This window comes from Theropithecus gelada, chromosome 17, assembly GCF_003255815.1.
Source record: "Theropithecus gelada isolate Dixy chromosome 17, Tgel_1.0, whole genome shotgun sequence".
Taxonomy (NCBI): domain Eukaryota; kingdom Metazoa; phylum Chordata; class Mammalia; order Primates; family Cercopithecidae; genus Theropithecus; species Theropithecus gelada.
Window position 1 is genome coordinate 38,419,753 of NC_037685.1, and position 22,854 is coordinate 38,442,606.

The 22,854-nt window shown below is 39.1% G+C and overlaps 2 protein-coding genes across 4 annotated transcripts in view; one reads left to right on the plus strand and one right to left on the minus strand.

The window, feature by feature from the left end:
• UBAC2 (UBA domain containing 2) overlaps positions 1-22,854 on the plus strand; it is a 187,162-nt gene that overhangs the window by 85,356 nt on the left and 78,952 nt on the right. The gene's annotated exons all lie outside the window — the stretch shown is intronic.
• Positions 8,366-21,353, minus strand: GPR183 (G protein-coupled receptor 183). Its single transcript, XM_025363992.1, has 2 exons — positions 21,201-21,353; positions 8,366-9,991 (listed from the first exon to the last, which is right to left on the minus strand). Exon 2 carries the CDS (start codon positions 9,971-9,973, stop codon positions 8,888-8,890), a length of 1,086 nt encoding a protein of 361 aa, XP_025219777.1. The 5' UTR covers positions 9,974-9,991; positions 21,201-21,353; the 3' UTR covers positions 8,366-8,887.

Consider the following 22,854-nt stretch of genomic DNA (forward strand, 5'->3'; position numbering starts at 1 on the left):
CTGAGGAGGTTTCTATTACCTATAGCTGAACCTTGGCTGACAGAACTACTAATCAAAAGAATGTAACATTTATATTTTACTTCAAATGTATATATACAAAACAACATACCTGGATCTGAAACATTTAGATTTGGACTGGGACATAGTTCTTCCTTGTGGTCCTTTGTGTTAGGAGATCGAGTTCCTCAAAGAACATTGTGTGTGTGTTTATGAAGCGTTGCTGATCTTTACATATGGCTTTCTGGTATAACCTGTTCTTTGCTGGTGACTTTGTTACCACCAGCCGTCTCTTATTAGGACTTTTTTTTTTTTTTTTTCATTTTTATTTATTTTTAATTTTTTTTCCCACTTTTAGGGTCAGGGGAGTACATATGCAAGTTTATTACATGGGTAAATTGTGTATCACTCAGGCTTGGGTTACAAATGAGCCCATCACCCAGGTAGTGACCATAGTACCCCATATGTAGCTTTTCAACCTCCATCACCCCACACTTCCCCCGCAAGCAGTCCCCAGTGTCTGTTCCGTTGTTCCTGTCTTTGTGTCCATGTGTATTCAATGTTTAGCTCCCACTTATACATACAAACATGCAGAATTTAGTTTGCTCTTGCCATGTTAGTATTAGGACTTCTTGAAGGTGTGCTGAGACTTCCTTCACATGTGATCTTAGAATGTGGCCAGTGCGCGTCCCATTCTCCTATGATTTGGATTGCTGTGCTTAACTGATTGGAGATGGAGACTGGTAACTATGTCTCTCTCAATTCTTTCTGAATCCGTCCCTGAATTTCTCCTCTACGCTCTGATGTAACAAGAGTAAGGGCGTGTGTTAGAGAACAGTCTTACCATTTTTAGAAATATATTACAGAAATTTTCAAATATACATAGATACAGAGAGAATGGTATAATGACTACCATGTACACATCACCTTTTAATCATTTTTTTCAACACACAAACTTCAAATAATTTGACAACTGGATCCCTAGTGGGACACTGGTTTCCGTTTTTCATTTTACCATGTGGTTCCTAAATTCTGCATGGTGGTGGCCTCCAGTGTCCCTCAACCCTGCCCCTGCCTCAGATTTGCCAGTATCTCTATGGGCCTCTCCAGAGGCCTGAGTGTCGGGTGCAGGCACAGGCAGGTACCAGGTTTCAGGTAGAGCCCATGAGAGATTGTTGGGATTGAAAACCAGGACTGCCTTGATTTCTTGTCACATGGGTGTCAGTCCTGTGGGTCTGTTTTGGTAATGTCTTCCTCTTAAGTGCTGTGTTTTGTTTTGTTTTTAAATTTTGAGACAGGGTCTCACTGTCATCCAGGCTGAAGTGCAGTGGCACGATCATGGCTAACTGCAGCCTTGACTTCCTGAGCTCAGGTAATTCTCCCACCCCAGCCTCAATTCTTTCTGAATCCGTCCTGAATTTCTGCCTCCACCCCACAATGTAACAAGAGTAAGGAAAAATATTTCTTTTTTCTTTTTTTCGTAGAGACGAGGTGTCACCACATTGCCCCGGCTGATCTCCAACTCCTGGGCTCAAGTGAGCCTCCTGTCTCAGCCTCCCAAAGTGCTGGGATTATAGGCATGAGCCACCATGCACAGCCTTAACTGCTGTTCTTTTAACAAACCAATAATGTTCAACTTTCGGACCTTCTCCTTGCCCTGGCTCCCTTACTGGGGAAAATAATAAGCAATAATACATGAAATGGCACTTGCATATACTTTCATTACTCTCTTGAACATATGATACATGATATACTAAAACATACTGTTTGCATTTATTTTTATAGGCTAATATAGGCAGTAACCTTATATATTTTTACTATGTAGCCCCTGCCAAAAATTTGATATTTCATGTCAGGACTTGATGGGAAAATTGTGAAACTGCTTCCCTCAAGCAATAAGAACGTATCAAAATGTTACTTTTTTTAGATTAGGTCTCAAACCTTTTGTAGCCTCTGTGTAGTTTCATTCTGACACACTTTTTTCTTCTCCAAATCAGCCTGGGAAAAGTCATTCTTACACAGAAACCAGAAATAAATGTTTTAACACTCTGAGAAAATGGATAAAAGCCAATCAGAAAAGCACTCGAGTTCTTGTTTTGGATCAGTTGCGGTAGATGCCATGTGGGGCAGAAAGTAACGTGGCCCCTGCTCTGGAGTGGTTTTCAGTTGAGTGGACAGGATATCTAAGAGCATTACTAACTACGAGAAGCAACACAGTTAGCATGCAGATAGAGAACAGCTTTGAGAACAGCTTTGTAATGTTTGAGGAAGATGAACCCTCGAAACAAAAAGGAAATAATATATTGTATTGCCCTCTTAAACAGCTTCTTCTTTCTAACAACAACAGTATTGCCAGGATTTCTCTCAGTTGGGGTATGCATTATCAGAGATAAAGTAGGATAGCAGTCATATGCTGCTTTTTTTACATGTGGAAGGAAACGGAAAAGCTAGTGGTGCTCCTCTTATACTCTCAACAGAAAAGTTTCTTTTTGGAAAATAAATCCTGACTGATTTAAATGTCATTCTAGTTTCTAATTTAATATATTTTCCATGATTAACATTTTAGTACCAAGCAAGTATTAGTTATCTGTTGCTGCCTCACAAATTATGACATGCAATAATATCAACCTCTTATTCACCATATTTTAAAACTACAAGTCATATAGTCTCCTCAGCTAATATTTGATGACCTATAGTCAACATATATTTTGGAGCACTGTCTATGTTCAGGGTGTCATGCCCGGTGCTATCCAAAATAGAAAGAAGGAAAAGCTAGTGTCTCTTCCCCAATGGAGTTTATGTTTCATTTTAGGGATACAAGAATATTGCACATGAAGTAATAGACCACAGACTGTATGATGGCTGGCAAAGAGCTTGCCTATTATCTAACACTTACTTCGCTGACAAAACAGTTGAAGTCTAGAAAGGCTCAAAGACTGGACAAAGTGGGATGGAGCTGGGTTGGAGTCAGACGGAACCAGGCCACCAATCTCCAGGCCAGTGTGTTTTTTCTTCCTTTGTTGTAAAATCTAAATTAAAGCTATGTGGCATATACTCTAAAAGCCAAATAAGTTGAGGAAAGGAAGATGGATGGCTTTGAGTAGTCAGAGAAGGATTAAGGGAGGCGGTGTGATTTGGATGTGAGTGTAAACAAGAAGGGGAGGAAGCAAAAGAATCCCACCAGTGAGAACCAAACATTTTATCCACAGGACAGAGACAAAACCAACCAGATGAACTTGAAAGGCTCATATTGGGCAATGGAGAGAAATTAGGTTGGAGGGAGTTGAAAGTGTAGGAGAGGAACTTGGACTTGATGTGGTAGATCATGGGGAACTATTCTCAATCCCTGAGCATGAAATGACACAATGAAAGTGGAATTAAGGAAGATTATTTACCAGAAGAACTGGATAGTGTCTGCATTTTTCTTTTCTTACACTCCGTGTATTGGTCTTTTTTTTTTTCTCGTTCCAAGTAGGTGAAACACTGTATTAATCAGAACAGGTTAGCTTATGTTGCAGCCACGAAATAACCCTGAAATCACAGTGGCTTAATCCATAGTGTGTTTCTTGTTTGCACCACTTGTCTAATACAGTTGGGTGGGTCATGGGGTGGGAGTTCTCACTTACTCGTTCAGGGACCCAGGCTGACAAAGGTGCCACCATCTAGAACATTGCCGGATGCTGTGGCAGAGGAGAATGCCGCTCCCTCACACTTCAGGCTGGAAGTGACACACGCCTCTTTTGCCCCCAGCCCATTAGTCAGAGGTAGTCACATGCTCTTCCTCCCCACCCTCAAGGAACTTGAGGCTATTTGGTGAGCAGTGTGTGTCTCTTTCAAGGCTTTCTGAGGACCTGGAACATACACGTTTCTTTGTTTAAGAGAGAAAATATGATGATGAAGAGTGCAGACCCTGGAGCCAGACCCCAGAGTGTAGAGCCTGGCTGCCCCGCTTGCTGTGACCTTGGGCAAGTTACTCAGCCTCTGTAGCATAGTTTCATCATCTGGAAAGTGCGACTGGTAATAGAACAAGCCTCACAGCATTCTTGTGAGATTTGAATGAGCACTTTATATATGTAAAGTGCTTAAAGCACTATGGTATAGAATTGTTAGCAAGTATTTATTATTGTTGTTAGTCATCATTTAATCTGCTGGCTTCTGGTACAGCATCCTAAAGAAAGGCTAAAATTTCTGACTCTCATCAAGAGGCCTGGGGGAAAGAGGTTGTAATTAGGTGTGCCATGGCCAGTGTCTGGACTAGGATGATGATAGTGGGCAAAGAAAAAGATAGGCAAGGCTGGGCGCGGTGGCTTACGCTTGTAATCCCAGCACTTTGGGATATATCACTTGAGGTCAGGAGTTCGAGACCAGCCTGGCCAACATGGTGAAACTCATCTCCACTAAAAATACAAAAATTAGCTGGGTGCGGTGGTGGGCATGTAATACCAGCTACTCGGGAGGCTGAGGCAGGTGAATCATTTTGAACCCAGGAGGTGGAGGTTGCAGTGAGCCAAGATTGCGCCACTGCACTCCAGCCTGGGTGACAGCAAGACACCATATCACCAAAAAAAAAAAAAATAGAGAAAAAGAAAAGATAGGCAAGAGTGCGTGTAAGAGGAGAGCACCCAGGTAGGGATTTGTTCACCACCTGAATCCCATGGTTGAGACAAAAGTATCAGGTATGGGTGACAGAGAATGCAGGTAGAGTTTGCAGAGAAATTCAGGGGCTTGAGGGGAAATCTGAATTCAGATGTGGTGGTGGGGAGATGTCCAAGGCCCTGGGGGAAATAGGAAAGGGAGGAATGGAGCTCAGGCTACAGGGTGGAAGCTCTTACTAAGCAAGTTTCAGTAAGTGGTGGCGTGAATGCTCCAAGTCAGGCCACAGGTTCGGGGGCCGGAGTGTGGGATTAAACCGGCTCTGCCACACCATGTGACCTTGTTGCTGTAGTTTCCTCATTAGCAAGATGAGGATGATAGTCATACCATGTCTTAAGGTAGTGAGGATTAAATAAGATGATGCCCGTAGAGGACTTGGAAAGTGGCATGTAGTCAGTGATCAGCAAGGTCTTAATCGAATAGAAATTTGGGGGCTGTCTTTTAAGCAACCCACTTTTCTGAGTTCAATGAAAACCTTCCATTGGCAGCAGTTCTGATAAGTACTCATGTAGTCCTCCCTGGGTTCAAAATAATGGCCTTGTCACCAGGTCACTTGTAATCCACATGCTTTTCATTTTCTCATTCTTCACCCAAATAGTCAGTGAGTGAATATCTTTTAGCTATGAAGAGAGTAAGAAATTACAATGGGCTGAAAAGTAACTAAAATAGACCATTTTAAGGGCTAATTTAAGATCAGTGCTTCCCCTTCTAAAATCACATGCCACCTTGTACTCATTGGTAGGAGCCACTGACTGTCCTTGCCTCTTGAAATATAAAATTATTTCTGTATTTAGTTTTAAATTCACTTGTTGGCTAATTAGCGCTCTCCTTTAATGTGTCTAATTTAAATTACAGGCTCTTCAAGGGCACGTGCTCTATATTGTGTAACTGCCTTCAGTTACACACGTGCTCTACATATGTAATTGAACATTTGGGTTATTTCTTTTCATTGAGAATTAAGAACTTCACAGATATTTCAGTAGGCTTTAGAATTTTGTTAGTAATAGTACAAAACATACGTTGTCAATTAAATAGATATTTGAGGACCTTCAGTGTACCAGGTTCTATGGCAGTGCTGTGTATATAAGAGAAGAGGCACTTGCCCTTACCGAGCCCACAGCTTAGCCAAGTTTATAATCTATACCTATTGTTGGGTTATTTGTCTCATTTAAGGATTATGCAGTTTGCTAGCATGTAATAAAGCAATTGAGGCAATTGAGGCTTCTAACACCTTTTCAGGGGCCACATGATTGAGTTGTCTTCTTTATGGCTAGGATATGGAATTGGGGTTACATTCCTTTTGGTTTTTTTTTTTTTTTTTTTTGAGACAGCGTCTTGCGCTGTCGCCCAGGCTGGAGTGCAGTGGTGTGATCTCTGCTCACTGCACACTCTGCCTTCCGGGTTCACGCCATTCTCCCACCTCAGCCTCCTGAGTAGCTGGGACTACAGGTGCCCGCCAGCACGCCCAGCTAATTTTTTTTTTTTTTTTTTTGGTATTTTTAGTAGAGATGGGGTTTCACCATGTTAGCCAGGATGGTCTTGATCTCCTGACCTCGTGATCCACCTGCATCGGCCTCCCAAAATGCTGGGATTACAGGCGTGAGCCACCGCGCCTGGCTGGGGTTACATTCCTAATGCTGCCTTTAATTTATCAGGGTGCCTCTTCTGAAGTTAGGTTTCTTTATAAAGTCTGGGTGACACTGTTTGCTCAACCTGTTTCACAGGATTGTAGAAAGGAAGATGTTATATAATGTATGGACTGTTTTATAAATTATTGAGCTCTTTACATATACATGATGCCATTTCTAGTATCTGACACTGTTCTATATATACTATCCTCTCGCTGAATAGTCAATGCATTTATTTACACTGATCCAAACTAAATAGCTTTGAGGGTTTTTTTTAATGTGGTCAACTGCCATAATAACTATCCATTTTCCCAGATTAGTTTTTCTAGCTCACAATTATTATTTAAAATTGTTAATAATATATCACCCAATTCATGTAGAAAATACTTACAGGGCTGTGGTTTTCAAACAATATGTTATATAATAAAGTCATGTTCTATAACAGAATATAACAGTTATACAGCCCTGCCATGTTCTCCAAGTTGACTTGCTGGTTAGGGGAATGCCCCAGAAATAAATGTAAAGCTAACTAATAACAAGACAGTGAGAGGATGCCCACAGCCATGTATGAACAGTGGCTTGGTGAGTAGAATGGGCAGCCTTTAAGGGGAGTGATTAGCTGAGTTTGATTGGACTACAGACTTATAAGAAAACATTAATTGGAGATAGGATTAGAGTTTACCTTTTTGGCAGTATGGTTGCTGATGACTGGATAAAATCATTTCTACAGATTTGTGGTATAGTGGAGGGAGGAAGAGGCGGAAAACTGAACAGATAAAAGAATGTTATTCTGTTGTCAAATGTCATAGGTATTTACTCTCTTGTTTGCAGGATCCTAAGAATTGACTCCATTAGCCCAGAGAGGACTCTTGCCTACCCTAAGAGAGCGTGTTGGCTCATACATCCCAGAAAGTGTCTCTACTCCAGTGTAGTCACAGAACCAGGGCACCACAGAGAAGCTCTGAAATGGAGGAAGCTTTCTTTTTGGTTTTCCTTTAGTAGTCTTCACAATGCTTCCTCTTTAGAGATCCAACTCAGATGACTATCTAAGTGCCAACTTACAGACAATTTGTTGTTTTGCCCTTTCTTTTCCTTCACTTGGGAAAGTTTAGAGGTGGAGTGAAGGAAAGCCACTAAGATTTGGGCTTTCATCCATGTTGTCTCACCTGTCTACATAAGATGTTACGAAGACCAATGCCTATTTTTGACAATGGCTTTAAAGTCAGGTGGCTCTTTGTGAAATAAATGTAATGCAAATCTGAATATATTAGTAAATGGTGTTGAATCAACCATTAAGATTAATTTTCTTACAGAGAAAAAGTTGCAAATGAGTAAGGCAAGAACTTTAAATAAAATATTTTCAGGATATAAAGTCCAATTAAAAATTTAAAGTGTAACAGAGTGAGACTCCCTTTCTGAAAAAAAATTTTGAAGTACGACTCAGAATTAACATTTTCTTTATCTACCATTATAAAAATTGGTGTCACTGCCAACAGAGAATACTGTATTGGGGTAGTTTTGGGGATAAAACAAATTTGAACTGGCAGACCAGTTGACTACTTGGAAAGGTCCTGGTACTCCTACTAAGGTACTTATTTTAGCAAGTATATAATATTGTAAAGAATCCTAAGATGCTTAATTTTGTAAGTTTGCATTTTACTCTCTATCATATTTAAGCAAGCAGCAACTATATTTTCCACTGCTTATCATGCACCACTCTTCTCCTACTTGATAACTCAAACCACTGAAATACAGATGTAGGGTACTAACAGGTTGGGGGAAGAAAAGAGAAATGATCCCCTAGCGATCCCAAGAAAACCAATCATATATGCATGTTTTTTATTCCCAAGATGAATTTAGCAAGTAGACCCTCCTCCCAATGGGCACCTCCACATAAAGTCTTTTTCATATTGCTAAGCAGAGGCCCTTAAAAACTATGCTGGCAGCTCCAGGAAAAGCTCAGTGCTTTCATTGCCTCAGTCATCATCATTATTTATAATGTTGCAATTCAGAGTCTATCTATTGCCAATTATCTTTTCCCTGACACTCCCGCTGGTAGTTGACAGTGAGCATTGAGGGACAGACTATAACTTTGCAGCATCCTGCTTTTTATTCCAAAAGAGTTCTTTAACAAAGTTTTATGACTCAGAACAAAACAGAACAAAGCACTGATGTTATTGAGGGAATTAAATCTAACATTGAGAGAAATTTGGATTTAAGAAATATGTTATTTAAAAAGTATGTTACAGTATTAACATCTGGCAATATATAATCTATTCAGTCCTTTTTCTTTTGCCATTTGTTGGCAAGAAATATTAATAATTTTTTATTAAAACAAAACTTTTTACATTGGGAGTTAAGAGTGCCTCCTTTTGGTGTATTCGTTTACAAATAAAAATGAAATATTTATTTTCATTTTTATTGTACTTTATGTTGTTTGCTTTATGTTCTTCTCTTGGGGTTACTTCCGAGTTGGAGATGGGAAAGTGCCCAGTGAAAGAAATGTAAAAGAATCCTCACTGGAAGCTGAACAATTATTTTGCTTTATAAGAAGTCCTGCAAAGTTTGTCATACAGTTTACTTCACTGTAAACCAAAATACAATCCATTTCACTTTCCATTTGAAGACTTGGAATGTATCATCATCTGCGTTTCTGTCATTTCACGTGAGTTTTCTTCAGGGGCTGACTTGACAGCACTAGAAATCGATACACTGACTTGCCGTTTCAGCATCCTCATAACCTTTCTCTTGTACCCTTTACATGCAAAGAAGTAGATAAAAGGGTCCATGCAGCAATTGAAGTTCATCAGGCATACTGTAAAGTGCAGAGAAATCTGGAACGAATGTCTTTGGCTACATTCCAGGAAATTAGAGAAACGAAGCTTCTTAATCATATGTTGAATAATTGCAACATGGTAAGGTGTGAAACAGAGAACAAACACAACAATAATAAGAATAATTGTGTTGAGAGCCTTTTTGTTTACACCAGATTTCTCAGTGAGTGGGTTTTGTTTGGCAGTTCTAAAGAGTTTGCAGCAGATCTGAGAATAGCAGATGAGAATGATTATAAGTGGAAGTACATATCCTATGAAACATGCCCCAAGGAGAATCCAGGGAAGAGATTTAGTTTCTTCAAAGTTTGGATACTCCATGCATGTAATCCTTTCAGCCTCCTGCTTTGACATAGGGTTGATGAGGAGTGGGAGTGTCTGAGCAAATACTAGAATCCAGACAAATATGCACACACCTTTTGCATGTTCAATCCTTTTTATCTTGTTGTAGCGTAGAGGGTGCACCACAGCAATGAAGCGGTCAATACTCAGGCAGGTCATAAAGTTCACACCCGCATATGTGTTGATGTAAAACACTAGCGCAGTTATCCTACACAAGGCATCTCCGATTCTCCAGTCAAAGCCCATTGCATAGTAGGCTATTCGTGTAGGCAAAGCGGTGGTAAAAAGTATATCAGAAATCACCAAATTTGTTGAATAGAGGGTGGTAGAGTTGATTTTTTTCCTGTTTTGAACAATGACAACCAAGGCTAGTAAGTTTCCCACGAGCCCAATGATGAAGACGAGGCTGTAATGCAGAGGCATTACTATCCTGGCTGTGCTGTGATGTGCATAGAGGTCACAGTCATTTCCCTGAGGAGGTGCAGAGGGCATAGTAAAATTGTTAGCCATTTGTATATCCATTGGTGGTGGTCAAGGTGTCTAGAAAAAACCAGGAAGTGTCATTTAAGTAAAAGCATATGTATTCAATTTGATTACTCATTAGTTTAAAAAAAATTTCAATAATCTATCAAAGCAGTCCAAACTGTCTTTTCTATATCTAAGTTTTAACATTTCATGACATGCAATTTTTAACAGTTTGTAATTATAATATGGTTAAATATATGATAACAGGAAGAACAGAATAAAATTTATGTTTGTACTCTCACAATTTGCTGACTTTGGCAAAGCTCTGGCAAAGGAAACAGAACCAATTAAATAGGGCAAACGCGTTTTTGTGACAGAAGGGAATGCAGTAACTTTTTAGGCAGAAATTCCCCTTCCCTTTTTTGAATCATTGTCTGGTTAAGTAAAGCACCCCACATTTCAGACAGGCATTAACCTTTGCTTTTAAATTTAATTTCAGTTGAATTTTTTTTTTTTTTTAACCAAATGCATATCACTGCCAGGAAATGAAATCAGTCACCACATTTATGTAGTGAAATACGAACTTACCACAGTGATCTGATTTGTGTTAACCTAAAAGTCTGAGAAATAAGCTTAGTCCATGTTAGGAACTGAAAGTTAGATTTTCTTTTTAAAAAGAAGAAGAAGACGACCACAACAACCATGACTAAAATGACAAAAAAAAAAAGAAGAAAGATAAAGAAAATGAGAGAGAAAAAGACTTAAGCTACTTCAAGGGGAAATTATTAAATTTTAAAACTATCAATCTGCAAGTACTCCATGGATCTGTGCAATCTACACTTCTACCTTTGCACATAGTAGCAAGCATCACACATTATATTTTGTTTCTTGCTTTGTTCACTAAACATCTTCATATCAGTGCAATGTATATATTTGTCATATGTGTAGCTTTTATATAAACATTTGATAGATATTCTACAGTTTTCCAGTGTGTCAATGCATAATTTGCTTAGCTACTCCCTTGATAAACTTTTAGATTCTTTCCAATTCTTTTCTTGTTATAAATAATGTTGAGACAGAAATTTTAAGTCCTAAACTGAAAAATGGAAAACTCCTACAATAAGGTTCTGTAGATGAGGGTAAACTTTGATTAAAGCAGGAAGAGCAGAGCAATAAATCCTGTGTGATTATTTTTAGAAGAAAAATAATTCCTCTGATAGAACTGTGTGTATGTAAATCTCACCTGGAAGTCACCAAAATTGAGGGGCACTTTCAACATATCTAGTGATGTTGCTACTGTATATTTAAGGAAATATACAGTATTTCCTTAAAGACTGTCTCTACCCTGATCAAAAGCACTGTCTGCAAATCTGCTTCTCTCCCTGCTGTATTAAATGAATTGGATCTCAGGAACTTCATTCTAACAACCTTAAAACTGATGTTCATAGACACTGAGGGTTATCAGAGGATTGTGGTCATGTTATGTTAGAGGTATGCATTCTGTACAGTGTTGATGGGTTAATCATTATAACCTAAATGGAAATAAAACCTAAAGCAAAAGAGAGCAAAAATGGAAATAAAACATTTTATTATCCAGAAAAGAGACAATGGGAAAACAGCAAAGAATGAGGATGGTAAGTAGAAAACAAGAGGGTAGGGATGTGTCACAACAAACTTAAATGGGTTGAGCTTGCCTATTACAGGACAGAGACTATCGGTTTAAATTAAAAAAAAAAAAAATCCAGCTGTGTGCTGCTTAGAAGAGATATAGCTCGAAGTGATTCAGAAAGGTTGAAAATAAAGGCAAGGGAAAATATGTACCAAGCAAATCCCAGCCAATAAAAAGGTAGAATGGCAGTATTAACATGGAAAACATAGAATTCAAGGCAAATTCAATATTAATAGGAATACAGAGGGTCACTACAAAGGTTAAAAAGAACAGTCTACAAAGAATATAAAAATAATCATGAAATTTGCATGTAACAGCAAAATTTGACAGAATTTGAAGGAGAAATTGGCAAATTCACAACCATAATGGTAGATCTTAACACATTTGTATTATAATGTGCTAGATAAAAAAGAGATTAAAGACTTAGGAGATTTACTCAACATGATTTAAAAGCTAGTAGAACTTGTACTGAAGACACATGAGCGTATCTTCAAATTTGACCATGTGCTAGGTCACCAAAAGACTCAAAGCTTTCAGAAAATAATTATTTTCTGATCACATTGCTTGACTACAGTGCAGCTAAATTATAAACCAATGATAAAAAGATAAAAGGAAAGTTTGGAAATGAAAAAATATACTTCTAAGGAACTCATGGGTTAAAGAAGAAATCACAGTGGAAATTTTCAGATGCTTAGAACTAAATGATGAAAATACTACCTGTGAAAACTGTGGGATGCAGATAAGGCAATCTGAGATAGATATAAAGCCTTGAATGCCTTTATTTAAAAAAGAAAAGATTTAAAATAGATGTGTTAAATACACAGTTCAAGAAGCTAGAAAATAACTGTCCAAAGCAAGTAGAGGAAAACAATAGAGATAATTGCGGAAATTAGTGAAATAGGAAAGACAATAAATATCAGTTTTATATTTTGTGCAGGAAAAAAAATGGAGTGATTCTTAAATAGAAAATCATAGGGATTGCACTGTGGAATAAAAGCATAAAAATATTTTTCCATTTACTTGGGAAAAGCTTAGTGTGAGAAGCAGCTTTTCAGGAACTAAGACTAGACACAAAGGAGGGGTGAAAATTCCAGGCAATAGTTGCAGCTTTGGAATAGGCAATAATAACTTTTATTAATGTTTTTCTAAGTTCTGTGAAAATGTTTTTTTCCCAAAAATCTGAATGTATATTTTTGAGTATTTATAAGCAGATTCATGGGAATTGCCTTTAAAATACATGACGGGGAAAAAAAAAACTTCACTGTAGAGTCTGCAAATCTTCCATATGAATAATTATTATTGTAGAAATTAGGAAAGTAACACTCATGTAAGACTCAGAGGAGAAGGTGCCGTTGCTTGCCAGTTTATATACAAATGTGCGTCTGACTGCATCACCAAATAAGATGCAGCATCTAGGAGAGCCAGAGATTGCAGGAGTTTCAGAACAAAGTTCAAGAAGGTTTAACATAGTTTGCAAACAGTTCAATATCTTTCATTAGGGGATTAAATATTTTATGTCATAGCCATACAATGGAATACAGGAATACAGCCATGCAGTGAATACAGTGCAGCTCTGAAAATGGCAACATGAAAATGCCTGTTTCTTGACTGGAAATTATGTTAAGTGAGGAAAGCAGATTATACAACATGCCAATTTTTTGGGAGATGGGGAAGCAAATACACACACACGAACACACACACACAAACACACACGGAAAGATGTCTGTATGCCAAAACATAATTTTGTATGAGTAATTTTGGAGCTTTACTCATATATTCTAGATTTTTAATACTGAACATATCTATTCAAAATGTTCATTTCTGTTCAGTGACTGGAATGAATAAATAGGTAAAAAAAATTTTAATGGAAGAAAATTTTAGTTCACCTATTCTTGTAAAAACCTTGTTAGCCGACATGCTTTTCAAAGCTTGCCCTTCAGAATTCCTTTTTCAGATTTCTGCATTAACTTACTAGTTCTGTACCTTTGCATTGTGTCATCATGTAGAAACCTCACAGCAGTCCTGTAAGCTTGAGCATTGCTACCCCTTACCTACTTACCAGGTGATGAAACTGACAATAAATACCAATTTTCTATTTTACACAGGAAAAAAATTGGAGTGGTTCTTAAAGACCACGCTGGGATTAAAGGCCATGCTGGATCCTTCTCTGTGATGACCTGGCTTCAGGTTTCTTCCTCTGTTCAGTTCTTTGCACAGGCAGCTGTTTCATGCTGCCCTTAAAGAACTGAAGGCTTGTGGTTTCAAAGTGGTCTAGGCTCTAAGGGCCATCCTCACCTATAATCATGGCACATGCGCAACATGGCCCAGCTGTTCCAGAGCAAAGGGACAACTCCTTCTAAGCGCAGGGGGTGCCCACTTCAACAAGAGGTGCCTTCCCACATGGGAAGCCACTTGTGGCCACACATCATTGAGCCCCAAGGGGTAGCCTGCTGAGGGTCCTTAACTGACCATCATTGTGCGCTGGAGGTGGCCAAAGAAAGGCATTTGCAGAATGTGGACGTGTAAGTGGGATGGCTTAGAAATGATCTTAGGTAAAGGTAAATGCATGCTTTGGATATTTGGATGTTTAGTAACCTCTTAAAGGATGATTCCACTAGGTAGACCTAATATGTCACTTTGGTTCTTGCTTATATTTATCCTATGTTATTAATGCAGTAGTTTTAGCCAATTTTATGATCCCAAATTGAGAGGAAAATCCTTTCATATGCGTGACTGTTACTATCCCATTCTTACATCAGCCAGTCCCAATTTATTACAGTCTTCCCTCAGAGATATTACTTTATATCTTCCTTTAATCATCTTAAGGATTCCTTTCTGAAACTTGAATTAAGTCCATTCTTTTATTCAGCAGAAAAATGGCTGTTAGTGCCTCCATGTGCTAGATGCTGGGAATGCAGAAATGGTACCTTTTTGTATCAGAGGGTCTGGAACTGAATGGTGGATATACAGCGTTGAGCATGTGCTGTTATCTGAGTGAGGTGTTCCTCGGGATTCTTTCACACACACAGCAGTATGTGCTGGGTTCCTCCTCATATATAGCAGTATTCTGCTCACTTTGTGCATTACAGTGCACCAGTGTCAATATTTGGATAGTATAGTTACCTTTTAATCATTTTCAGGTAGAAAATTTATTCTTAAGTATATTTTAAGTATTTTACATTTTAATTATTAGGCAGCAGCTTCTGACATGTTATTTAAGATATATACACTGAGGTATACTAGAAAGTATTATCATGTATCATTGTATTGCCTAGGGAAAAGCCCAAATAAATGTTTGTTCTAAATATTTTTTCTTTAGAACACTAATATCAGAATTAGAGCTTCCTCATGATGCATTCTAATGAAAAGGTGCACGTGGCCCCTCAGCCATCCTTCGTGCTGCACGCACTGAGGGACAGGAGTCAGGATGGAGGCCTTTCCCTGGAGGGCGTGGATAATGACTGGGCTACAGGAAGCCTGGATCGTTTTTCAGGTTCCACCTGTGGAACAGGGCTCTGTCGGCCTTCAAGGCTCCTGTACCTTCTGCTGGGAGCCACCCTGGAAGCCATCTATACCATTCTCTTATTTTTATTGGTAAACAAGGAGACCATCCCAGTTTTGCCTCTGTAATGCAGTATTTAGTCCTTTTAACTTTACTGTTATCCTAACATGTGTAAAACAGTAAGTTTCTTCCTCAGCAAAATATCTTCCAAAGTGTTTTTACTTATGCTTTGGGAAGTGAGCCTGTGTGTGTTTTTCTCTAGAATGTATTTCATTGCTAATAGAGTTGGTAACACTTCTTGAGATATTATCATCTCATTTTTGCATAACCGGACATGTTGACATGAAATGACAGGTTCTTTCTAGCCACAAAAGGAAAAAAAAATAAAAGGTCCCCCAAAACTCATTTATTTAGTATCTAAGAAAGTTGTCTAAGCACTGATGTAGTTTGCGCTCTGGAAATGTTTACCCTAGATACCCACTTGGAGGGATGTGTGATTTTTCACAGAAGACATGTAGCTTCCGTGGTCCTAATTTACTCGCTCAAGTAATTAAAGTGTTTTCTCAGCCTTTAATTTGGGCAGAAACAGAGCAAAATCTTTACCATATTCGGGGATTTAGTTGGCGCTAGAATAACAGCTTTTGGTTTTTGCTGAAATGTCACCTTTGCCCTCTAATAGTTATTTATTTTAATAATAACACCTTGAATGAAAAGGGGCTTACCTAGGAATTCTGTTTAAATGTAGCCACTAGCAGTGACTGGAATGGGTCAAGTTGTACTGAGATGATCACCAATTGGAGGTGACTTCTCTGTAGGTCAAGTCTGCTCTAGACTCAGGTTATACAGAGAGGTGACCTGAATCAACATGCCCACAGCAAATGTACCAAAGAGGAACTTACAGAAGCTCACTTTCAAAAACAGCCAGGGGAGCCACCCAGATGCGGCCACACAGATACTAATTATATGTGTATATTGTTAAGTGATGAGTGTTGTTTGATCTGATTCTTTCTCTGATACACTGTCCTTTGACTACTTTGAGGAAAGGTTAAGACTGAGGAAAAATTTCTGGAGCAGGGAGAAATGAAATCACTGGAAAGGAGAGGGGAGACGAAAGCTCGGGGTTAATTGAAATTATAAGGATATGGTTCTACTGAGGAAATAACGACAAGCACAGATGTATCAGACGGCAGGCCACGACTGTTTCAGCTCCCTTGAGAATAAACCTGCTCCACGGAAGAAAGAAATCATTACTTCTTCCTCTGGTTACCTGGTTTTATAAGTATTTGTCAATTATTTGAAAACACCTTCTTGTTCAAACAGGGACATCTAAATTTGGCCCAGTGTCACACATACTCGGTCCTAGCATTCAATTAGTGATTTTTCGTACCACCTTTTTCACTGACCAAACAGCCATCATTTGAGATATTATGGGGGCCATTTGCCTGTAAAATGGACAGTGGGAAACATGCATTCCTGGTATGCAAGAGGATCCTGCACTGCTGTGGAAATATGACCAGCATAGTCAGAGCCTCCTGGTGCTTCATTAATAAAGTCAGATTGTCCATTCTATTAATAATACACTGCTAACCAACTGTCATAGTAGTCAGTACATGCCTCTGTGGCCTGGTTAAATACATCTTTGTACAATGTAAGGTGACTTTTTCCCAGCCAACTTTGAGTCCTAAATTGATAGCTATGTCTGGGTCCATGATTCATTTTTTAGAAGGATTGAGAACAATATTCCCTATATCCTTTCAAAAAATGACGCATACCAGAGTGATATTCAGCATAGAGTTGACTGTGGTCCATCTGTTTGGGGGACCTCCCCTGCCTCCTGGAGGGCTTATGGAGTGTGACTAGCCGAGGGACTTAGTAGAGGCAGCCTTACTGAGGAGCTCTGTGACCGGCCTGCTGACCCCATTGCATAGCCTGGGTCAGACCAGCTCCCAATAGATCTGCAAAAGGCTATTTACAGGACCAAGCACAGAGACCTTCTTCAAGATAGAAAAACCTCTTCAAGACAGAAAAAGTGTTTAGCAGTCTACCGTTTCCTCTTTGTGCTTTATATGTGTCCCGAACCCAGTGAATGTGCAGTGAAGACCCACTTCAGCTTCATAGATGCGTTCCTTCGAAATGATGGAAAGGTGCTTGAGCGCAGGAATTCTTTGGTTGAACACCCACTTGCGTATTTGGGGTTTCACATATTCCAGTTATTTTCTTTCACCTTTCACTAGTAAAAGCCACCTGTGTGGCTTTTGGTGGCTTTTATATTGAAAAGTATGGAAGTTATTGAAGATGAAGATGACATATGTTTAGAGAACTAAGAAACTAAGAATCCCACCATAATACTCATTTTAGTGTAAGAAAGATATTCTCTGTTTCTATCTGGCATGATTTGTAGGATGCAACATGTGGGAAAACTAACTGCATAATATAAAAAGGCTCTATATAATGAAGCTCTGTGTCTTTAATATTTTTCCGCTGAGTCCTGAATGTTTCTGGAAATCATATGTACCTTTTCTCTTTCAAGTTCAAGGAGTTTCAATTTTGTTTTTGTCTCTATTATCACATGGAAATTAGGGAGGAACATTAGATATCGTTATTTTATGGATAAACCAAATTCCAGATCAACTCAGTCATTCGTTCAGGGATCTTACTGGGGTACTTAAGGCAGGGTTCATGAAGGCGCCCAGGACTCCATGTTCTCCATCACCTGCTGCCACTATTCAGCGAGCAGTCCCTGTGCCTCAGCCTGTGCTCTGCTGCACATCCGTGTCTGTCTGTCTGCCTGTTGTGTGCCATTCCCGCCCTTCTGCCCACAGCCACGGCAGCAGCTTCCCGCCAGGCTCTCAAACGGGGCCCATCCAACCCCAGGCAAACCACAAGATCTGTGTCATGACTCACAAGTTCCCTCATGATTTGAGCTCCGTTCCCTCTTCAGGAGGGTTGCTGGCCAGCTTCTCCTGATCGTGCCCTGGCTCCAGCCATACAAAATTACTTATAACCTTTGGATGTCCCATATTCCCTCACAACTCTGTGCCTGGTAACACTCTTCCCTCTGTCTGATGTCTCCTGGCCCCTGTCCTATATCCTCAGCTCCTACTTTCCTTCCAGGCTTAGTTCTAAGTATCGCAGGAGTGTTCCTGTTCTCCATCCTCTGAAGGGCAGGGTGGCTGTATTTGTGAGGGTGCTGTGCTCTGTCATAGTGTCTGTATCATTGATTTTCTTCCCTGTCTCCCATGAGCCTGTGAAGTACGGTGAGTGGGAATCCTGTGGTGTTAATTTCTTGTATCTCTAGGTGATGTATGATCGATATTCAATAAATACCCATTAAAGAATAGGAACATTGCAGCTTTCTTAATCCTTAATGAAAGATTCTTTATTACACTACAGTAAGCCCTTGATGAATAATAATCACCAAAATTACTAAGCAGAGACTGTGTTCCAGGTACTGCCCTGGGCACTCTATGTGTGTTTACTCATTGAATCCTCTCAGAACTTTCACAAGTCCATTGACAGATGGTGAAACGGAGGCACCAGGGCACTTAAGTGACTAAAGACCTAGCTGTTAAGTGTCAGGATTCAGATCCAGGCGGTTTGGCTTCAGAAGTCACATTCAGTACAATACAGTTTATGTCCTGTGTCCAACATGATCTGTTATTATGGGTAGAAAACAAGTAAAATAGGAAGGCATCTCAAAACCTTAACGTACACTAACTCATACCTATCTGAACAAGAAAGACTGGGAGAGCTGGCGAAGGGAATGGGGGCAGGGAGAAAGAGACGTTGATTCAAATGAAGGAGTTTATTAGTTTATTTGTAGCATATTTTAAAGTAAGTAAAGATTTTATAAATGGATTTAGACTTTACTGTTTTAACAATATTTTAATAATAGAGCAATTTAGACTGAAATTTCAATTGAAAAAATATGGTGAATACCTAGAATAGGCTTTTATCCTGTTAATTGATTTTTAAACTACTTTTTAGATATTTGCAGAGATTTAACGAAACATTTTTATTCTTCTCTTTGGGCTTCCAAAACACCACAGGCATCTGTGTTACTGTCACAGCTTTCAGAGGATTTTCACCTGCGTTATCTCATTTTATACGATACCCAGACTTCTTGGGAAGGTGATCAACCCCCCAGACCGGAGGACACCACACGTCCTCTACACAGGCCACGTCCAGGGCTGCCTAACAACTCCAGCAGGTCTTAACCATAACAGAGAGAAAAGCATCCCTGTAAACGGCTTTGTTAGGTGCGAAGCTCTTAAGCTTCTTAAGGATGATGACTTGATCTCATCTAACATTTTATCCCATAGAATGCTACAGAACCACCCTACAATAGATATCTAGTAAATATCTATAGAATAAATAAATGAATTAAAGTCATACAGCAACCTGAGTTAATATTTATTCCATTAAGTGACTGATCATGATACTAATTAGCTCTAGGAAGCCAGATGAAAGTAATTTATGCAGGGGATCATCACCATTATCACTGACATGATACATAAACATGTGAGTGAACATTTTGTGGAGTAGCATATTTTTTGTGGTTTTATGTCCAAAAAGTGCAGTGAGCCCCCAGAGAGAAAACATGCTAAAATATAAGAAGTGTGGAGTCCTACCAGTAAGCACAGTTAGACGTGTGATCATCCATAGACTCAGGGCCATTTATTTTATTTATTTATCGAGACAGAGTCTTGCGCTGTCGCCCAGGCTGGAGTGCAGTGGCGCAATCTTGGCTCACTGTAACCTCCACCTCCCAGATCAAGGGATTCTCCTGCCTCAGCCTCTCGAGTAGCTGGGATTATAAGTGAGTGCCACCGTGCCTGGCTAACTTATATTTTTAGTACAGATGGAGTTTCACCATGTTGGCCAGGCTGGTCTTGAACTCCTGACCTCAGGTGATCCACCTGCCTCAGCCTCCCAAAGTGCTGGGATTACAGGAGTGAGCCATCACGCCCAGCCAGATTCAGGGTCTTTATGTAAAATATCCATAACATATCTGTTGGATTCTCCCTCTGGTACGTCAGTGGCCAGAGGGTTGGGAGAAGAATTGTAGGAGACGGTTTCTTAGCACTTATATTGAGAGGCAATGTTGTAAGGACTTGGCAGTAATAATACTCCCCATTTTACAGGTAAAGCAGCTGAAGTCAGGTATTAGGTAACTTGCGTGGCGGGCCACACAGCTTGTAAATTATATTTGAGCCTAATTTCAGAGCCCTTGCTCTTATTACACTATATTGTATTCAGAGTGACACCAAAAAACCAAAATACTACTCCCCCTCCCCCAGCACACACACAAATACACATATACAAAACCCTCACCCCCCTTTAAAGGAAGTCTCTTCACAGCTTCTATTTTGCCAAGTTTCTGTTACCACCATTCCCAACCTGGACATAAATGTTGCCAAAGCACTGCATAGAATTCATTTTGATTTTCCCCCCCAAGGACATAGAAAACATATGTTTAGTCTAACTAAATGTAAATATAAACCACACAGCAGACTTTTTTTTTCACTTATCTAATTAGTAGTATTTAGCATTTAAAAAGCAAAGATTGGTACTCTTTGCTGATGGGAGGGTAAATTGGTAAAATGTTTTTGTAAACCAAAAAGTACCATTTTATATCTAAAGCTTTAGAAAATATATCCTTTGCCCTAGGAATTCTACCACTGAGATTCCATCCTGAGAAATAATCTTATATTTCTAATAATTCCTATAGTGTAGGAATATTCTATATTAAAATAACTTTGTTCCTTTTCCTTCATACTAAGTTATCCTGAAATATTGGCATTATTTGCATAGTTTTGCTTGATACTGTTTTTTGTCATTGTGAGTTTATACAGTAGTACATGAAGTAAGCCCTATTTTTTGACAAAGATATTTCTGGCGGACCCATCGCTTTCACTCAGCTTTGTAAGAACTAACTAGACCTACCAGTCAGCAGAGAGTCTAAACTTACATTATTAGTATAATTTTTGTTAGAAGTGATGGTAGCTTGTTCTTAAATAGATTCTTTTCCTTTTTACCTTTAACTTAAAACTTAGACTTTTAAAGTTTTTCTTAAAAAAATTTGTTGAAAAAGCAAAAGATCTCGTACTTACATATCAGTGACTTGTTCGGATCTCTGTGTAGTAGCTGTCAGTACTTGTCCAAACTGAAGTAAGTTAACTGTGGCATGTTGTTTTAAGAGAGGCTATGCAGACATCCTTTTATGGTGGTGACTTTTTTTTTTCTGTCACCCTGTGACTGAGCATGTAATGAGCAGTTCGTCTCGTGTACGTGTGTGCACTTTTTTTTTGTTTGTTTTAAATGGGAAGTGAAATTTTTTATAGTTATTTAAAAAAAACAAAAAACGACTATCCAAAAGCCCCTTGGAATTTATGAATTGTTGATACCTGTGGAACTTTATAAATTTTTCTGTAAAGGTTTAAGTATCAAAAAATTCTTTGAAAGAGACTGAAGCAATAAACCTTAACCAAAAAAAAAGGACCAAGTTACTGATGATTTTTTATTGATTTTCTGTGTAAACGTGTGGGTTTTTTAATGTTTTAAGGAAAACAATGTCAACTTTGACAGTGCTTTTTACCTGGAAACTTGGTATCAGGGAGTAGTTTACACATTCTACCTTATCCACAGCTTATGAAAGAAACAGATTTCTGTGGTGTGAGGGAGAATGACAGTCCAGGATGTGGAGTGAACAGAATTAGTCGCCGTTTTCAGTCGAGAGGCTGCCTGAGTCAGTGACTTCGTGAGTACTTGAATAATGGGGAAACAGTTGAAGGGAAGCCCACTATAGATAAAATCCAGCCTCTTCAGCACAGGATGAAAGAGACTTACGCCATTCACCTCATAGTTTTAGTTGACTCAGTTTAAACCAACAGCATAACATATCTGTCAGAATGCAGTTTATTTGTAGGCTAAATTACCAGATACGCAGCGCTCAGATCAGGAGAGGTGATTTTACACTTAGTCAGGACTGATCTGGCCATTCCCAGCCACTTCTGGGTGCTGCATTTTACGAATGACGTAGATGACAGCTGTGGCAGTGAGGGGCCTGGATAGCAGGTCTTAGGAGAACTGATTAAATAAGCTGGGGATGTGTATGCGTTGTAGGCCTAGGGTCATTATCCTTATGCTTGTGGAAACTCTCATAGAAAAGTGTTTACATTGCTTATGTCAGTCTTCCTAACTCCAAAGACTAGCGCGAGGGCCAGTAAGAAGTTACTGGAGATAGCTTTCGGATCAGAAGATGAGAGTCATTCCCAAAAGTTGTGATTATTTTAAAAAATGGAGTATGCTGTTTCTTATTTAGATGCTTGTGTAAACTTGATGTTGATTTTGAGGGATGATGTAGACAGAATTGAATCATTTGATAGGAATTTGTAACTCTGTGACCTCAGAGACCTTTCTGCTCCAGGATTCTGTAAAAATAGTCGAGTAGCTTTTGCCTCCCACAGATGTCATTAGGTTCTTCTAACCTCTAAAATGCTGAGAGTATGGAGAAACATTGTCAGACACAAGAAAGAGCATCAAGTAAGTCAGCTGAATTCTTTGGGCTACCACCTCTCTGTGTATAAACTAAAGGTATTGAACTAAATGATCTCCAAGGTAATTCCTAGTACAAAAATTCTATGAGGGGGTGTTACAGAGGTTTTATGACTTGGTGGATAAACATGACATCATATTCTAGAACTAGTTCATTTAAAACTTAGACTGCAGGCCGGACACGGTGGGTCACGCCTGTAATCCCAGCGC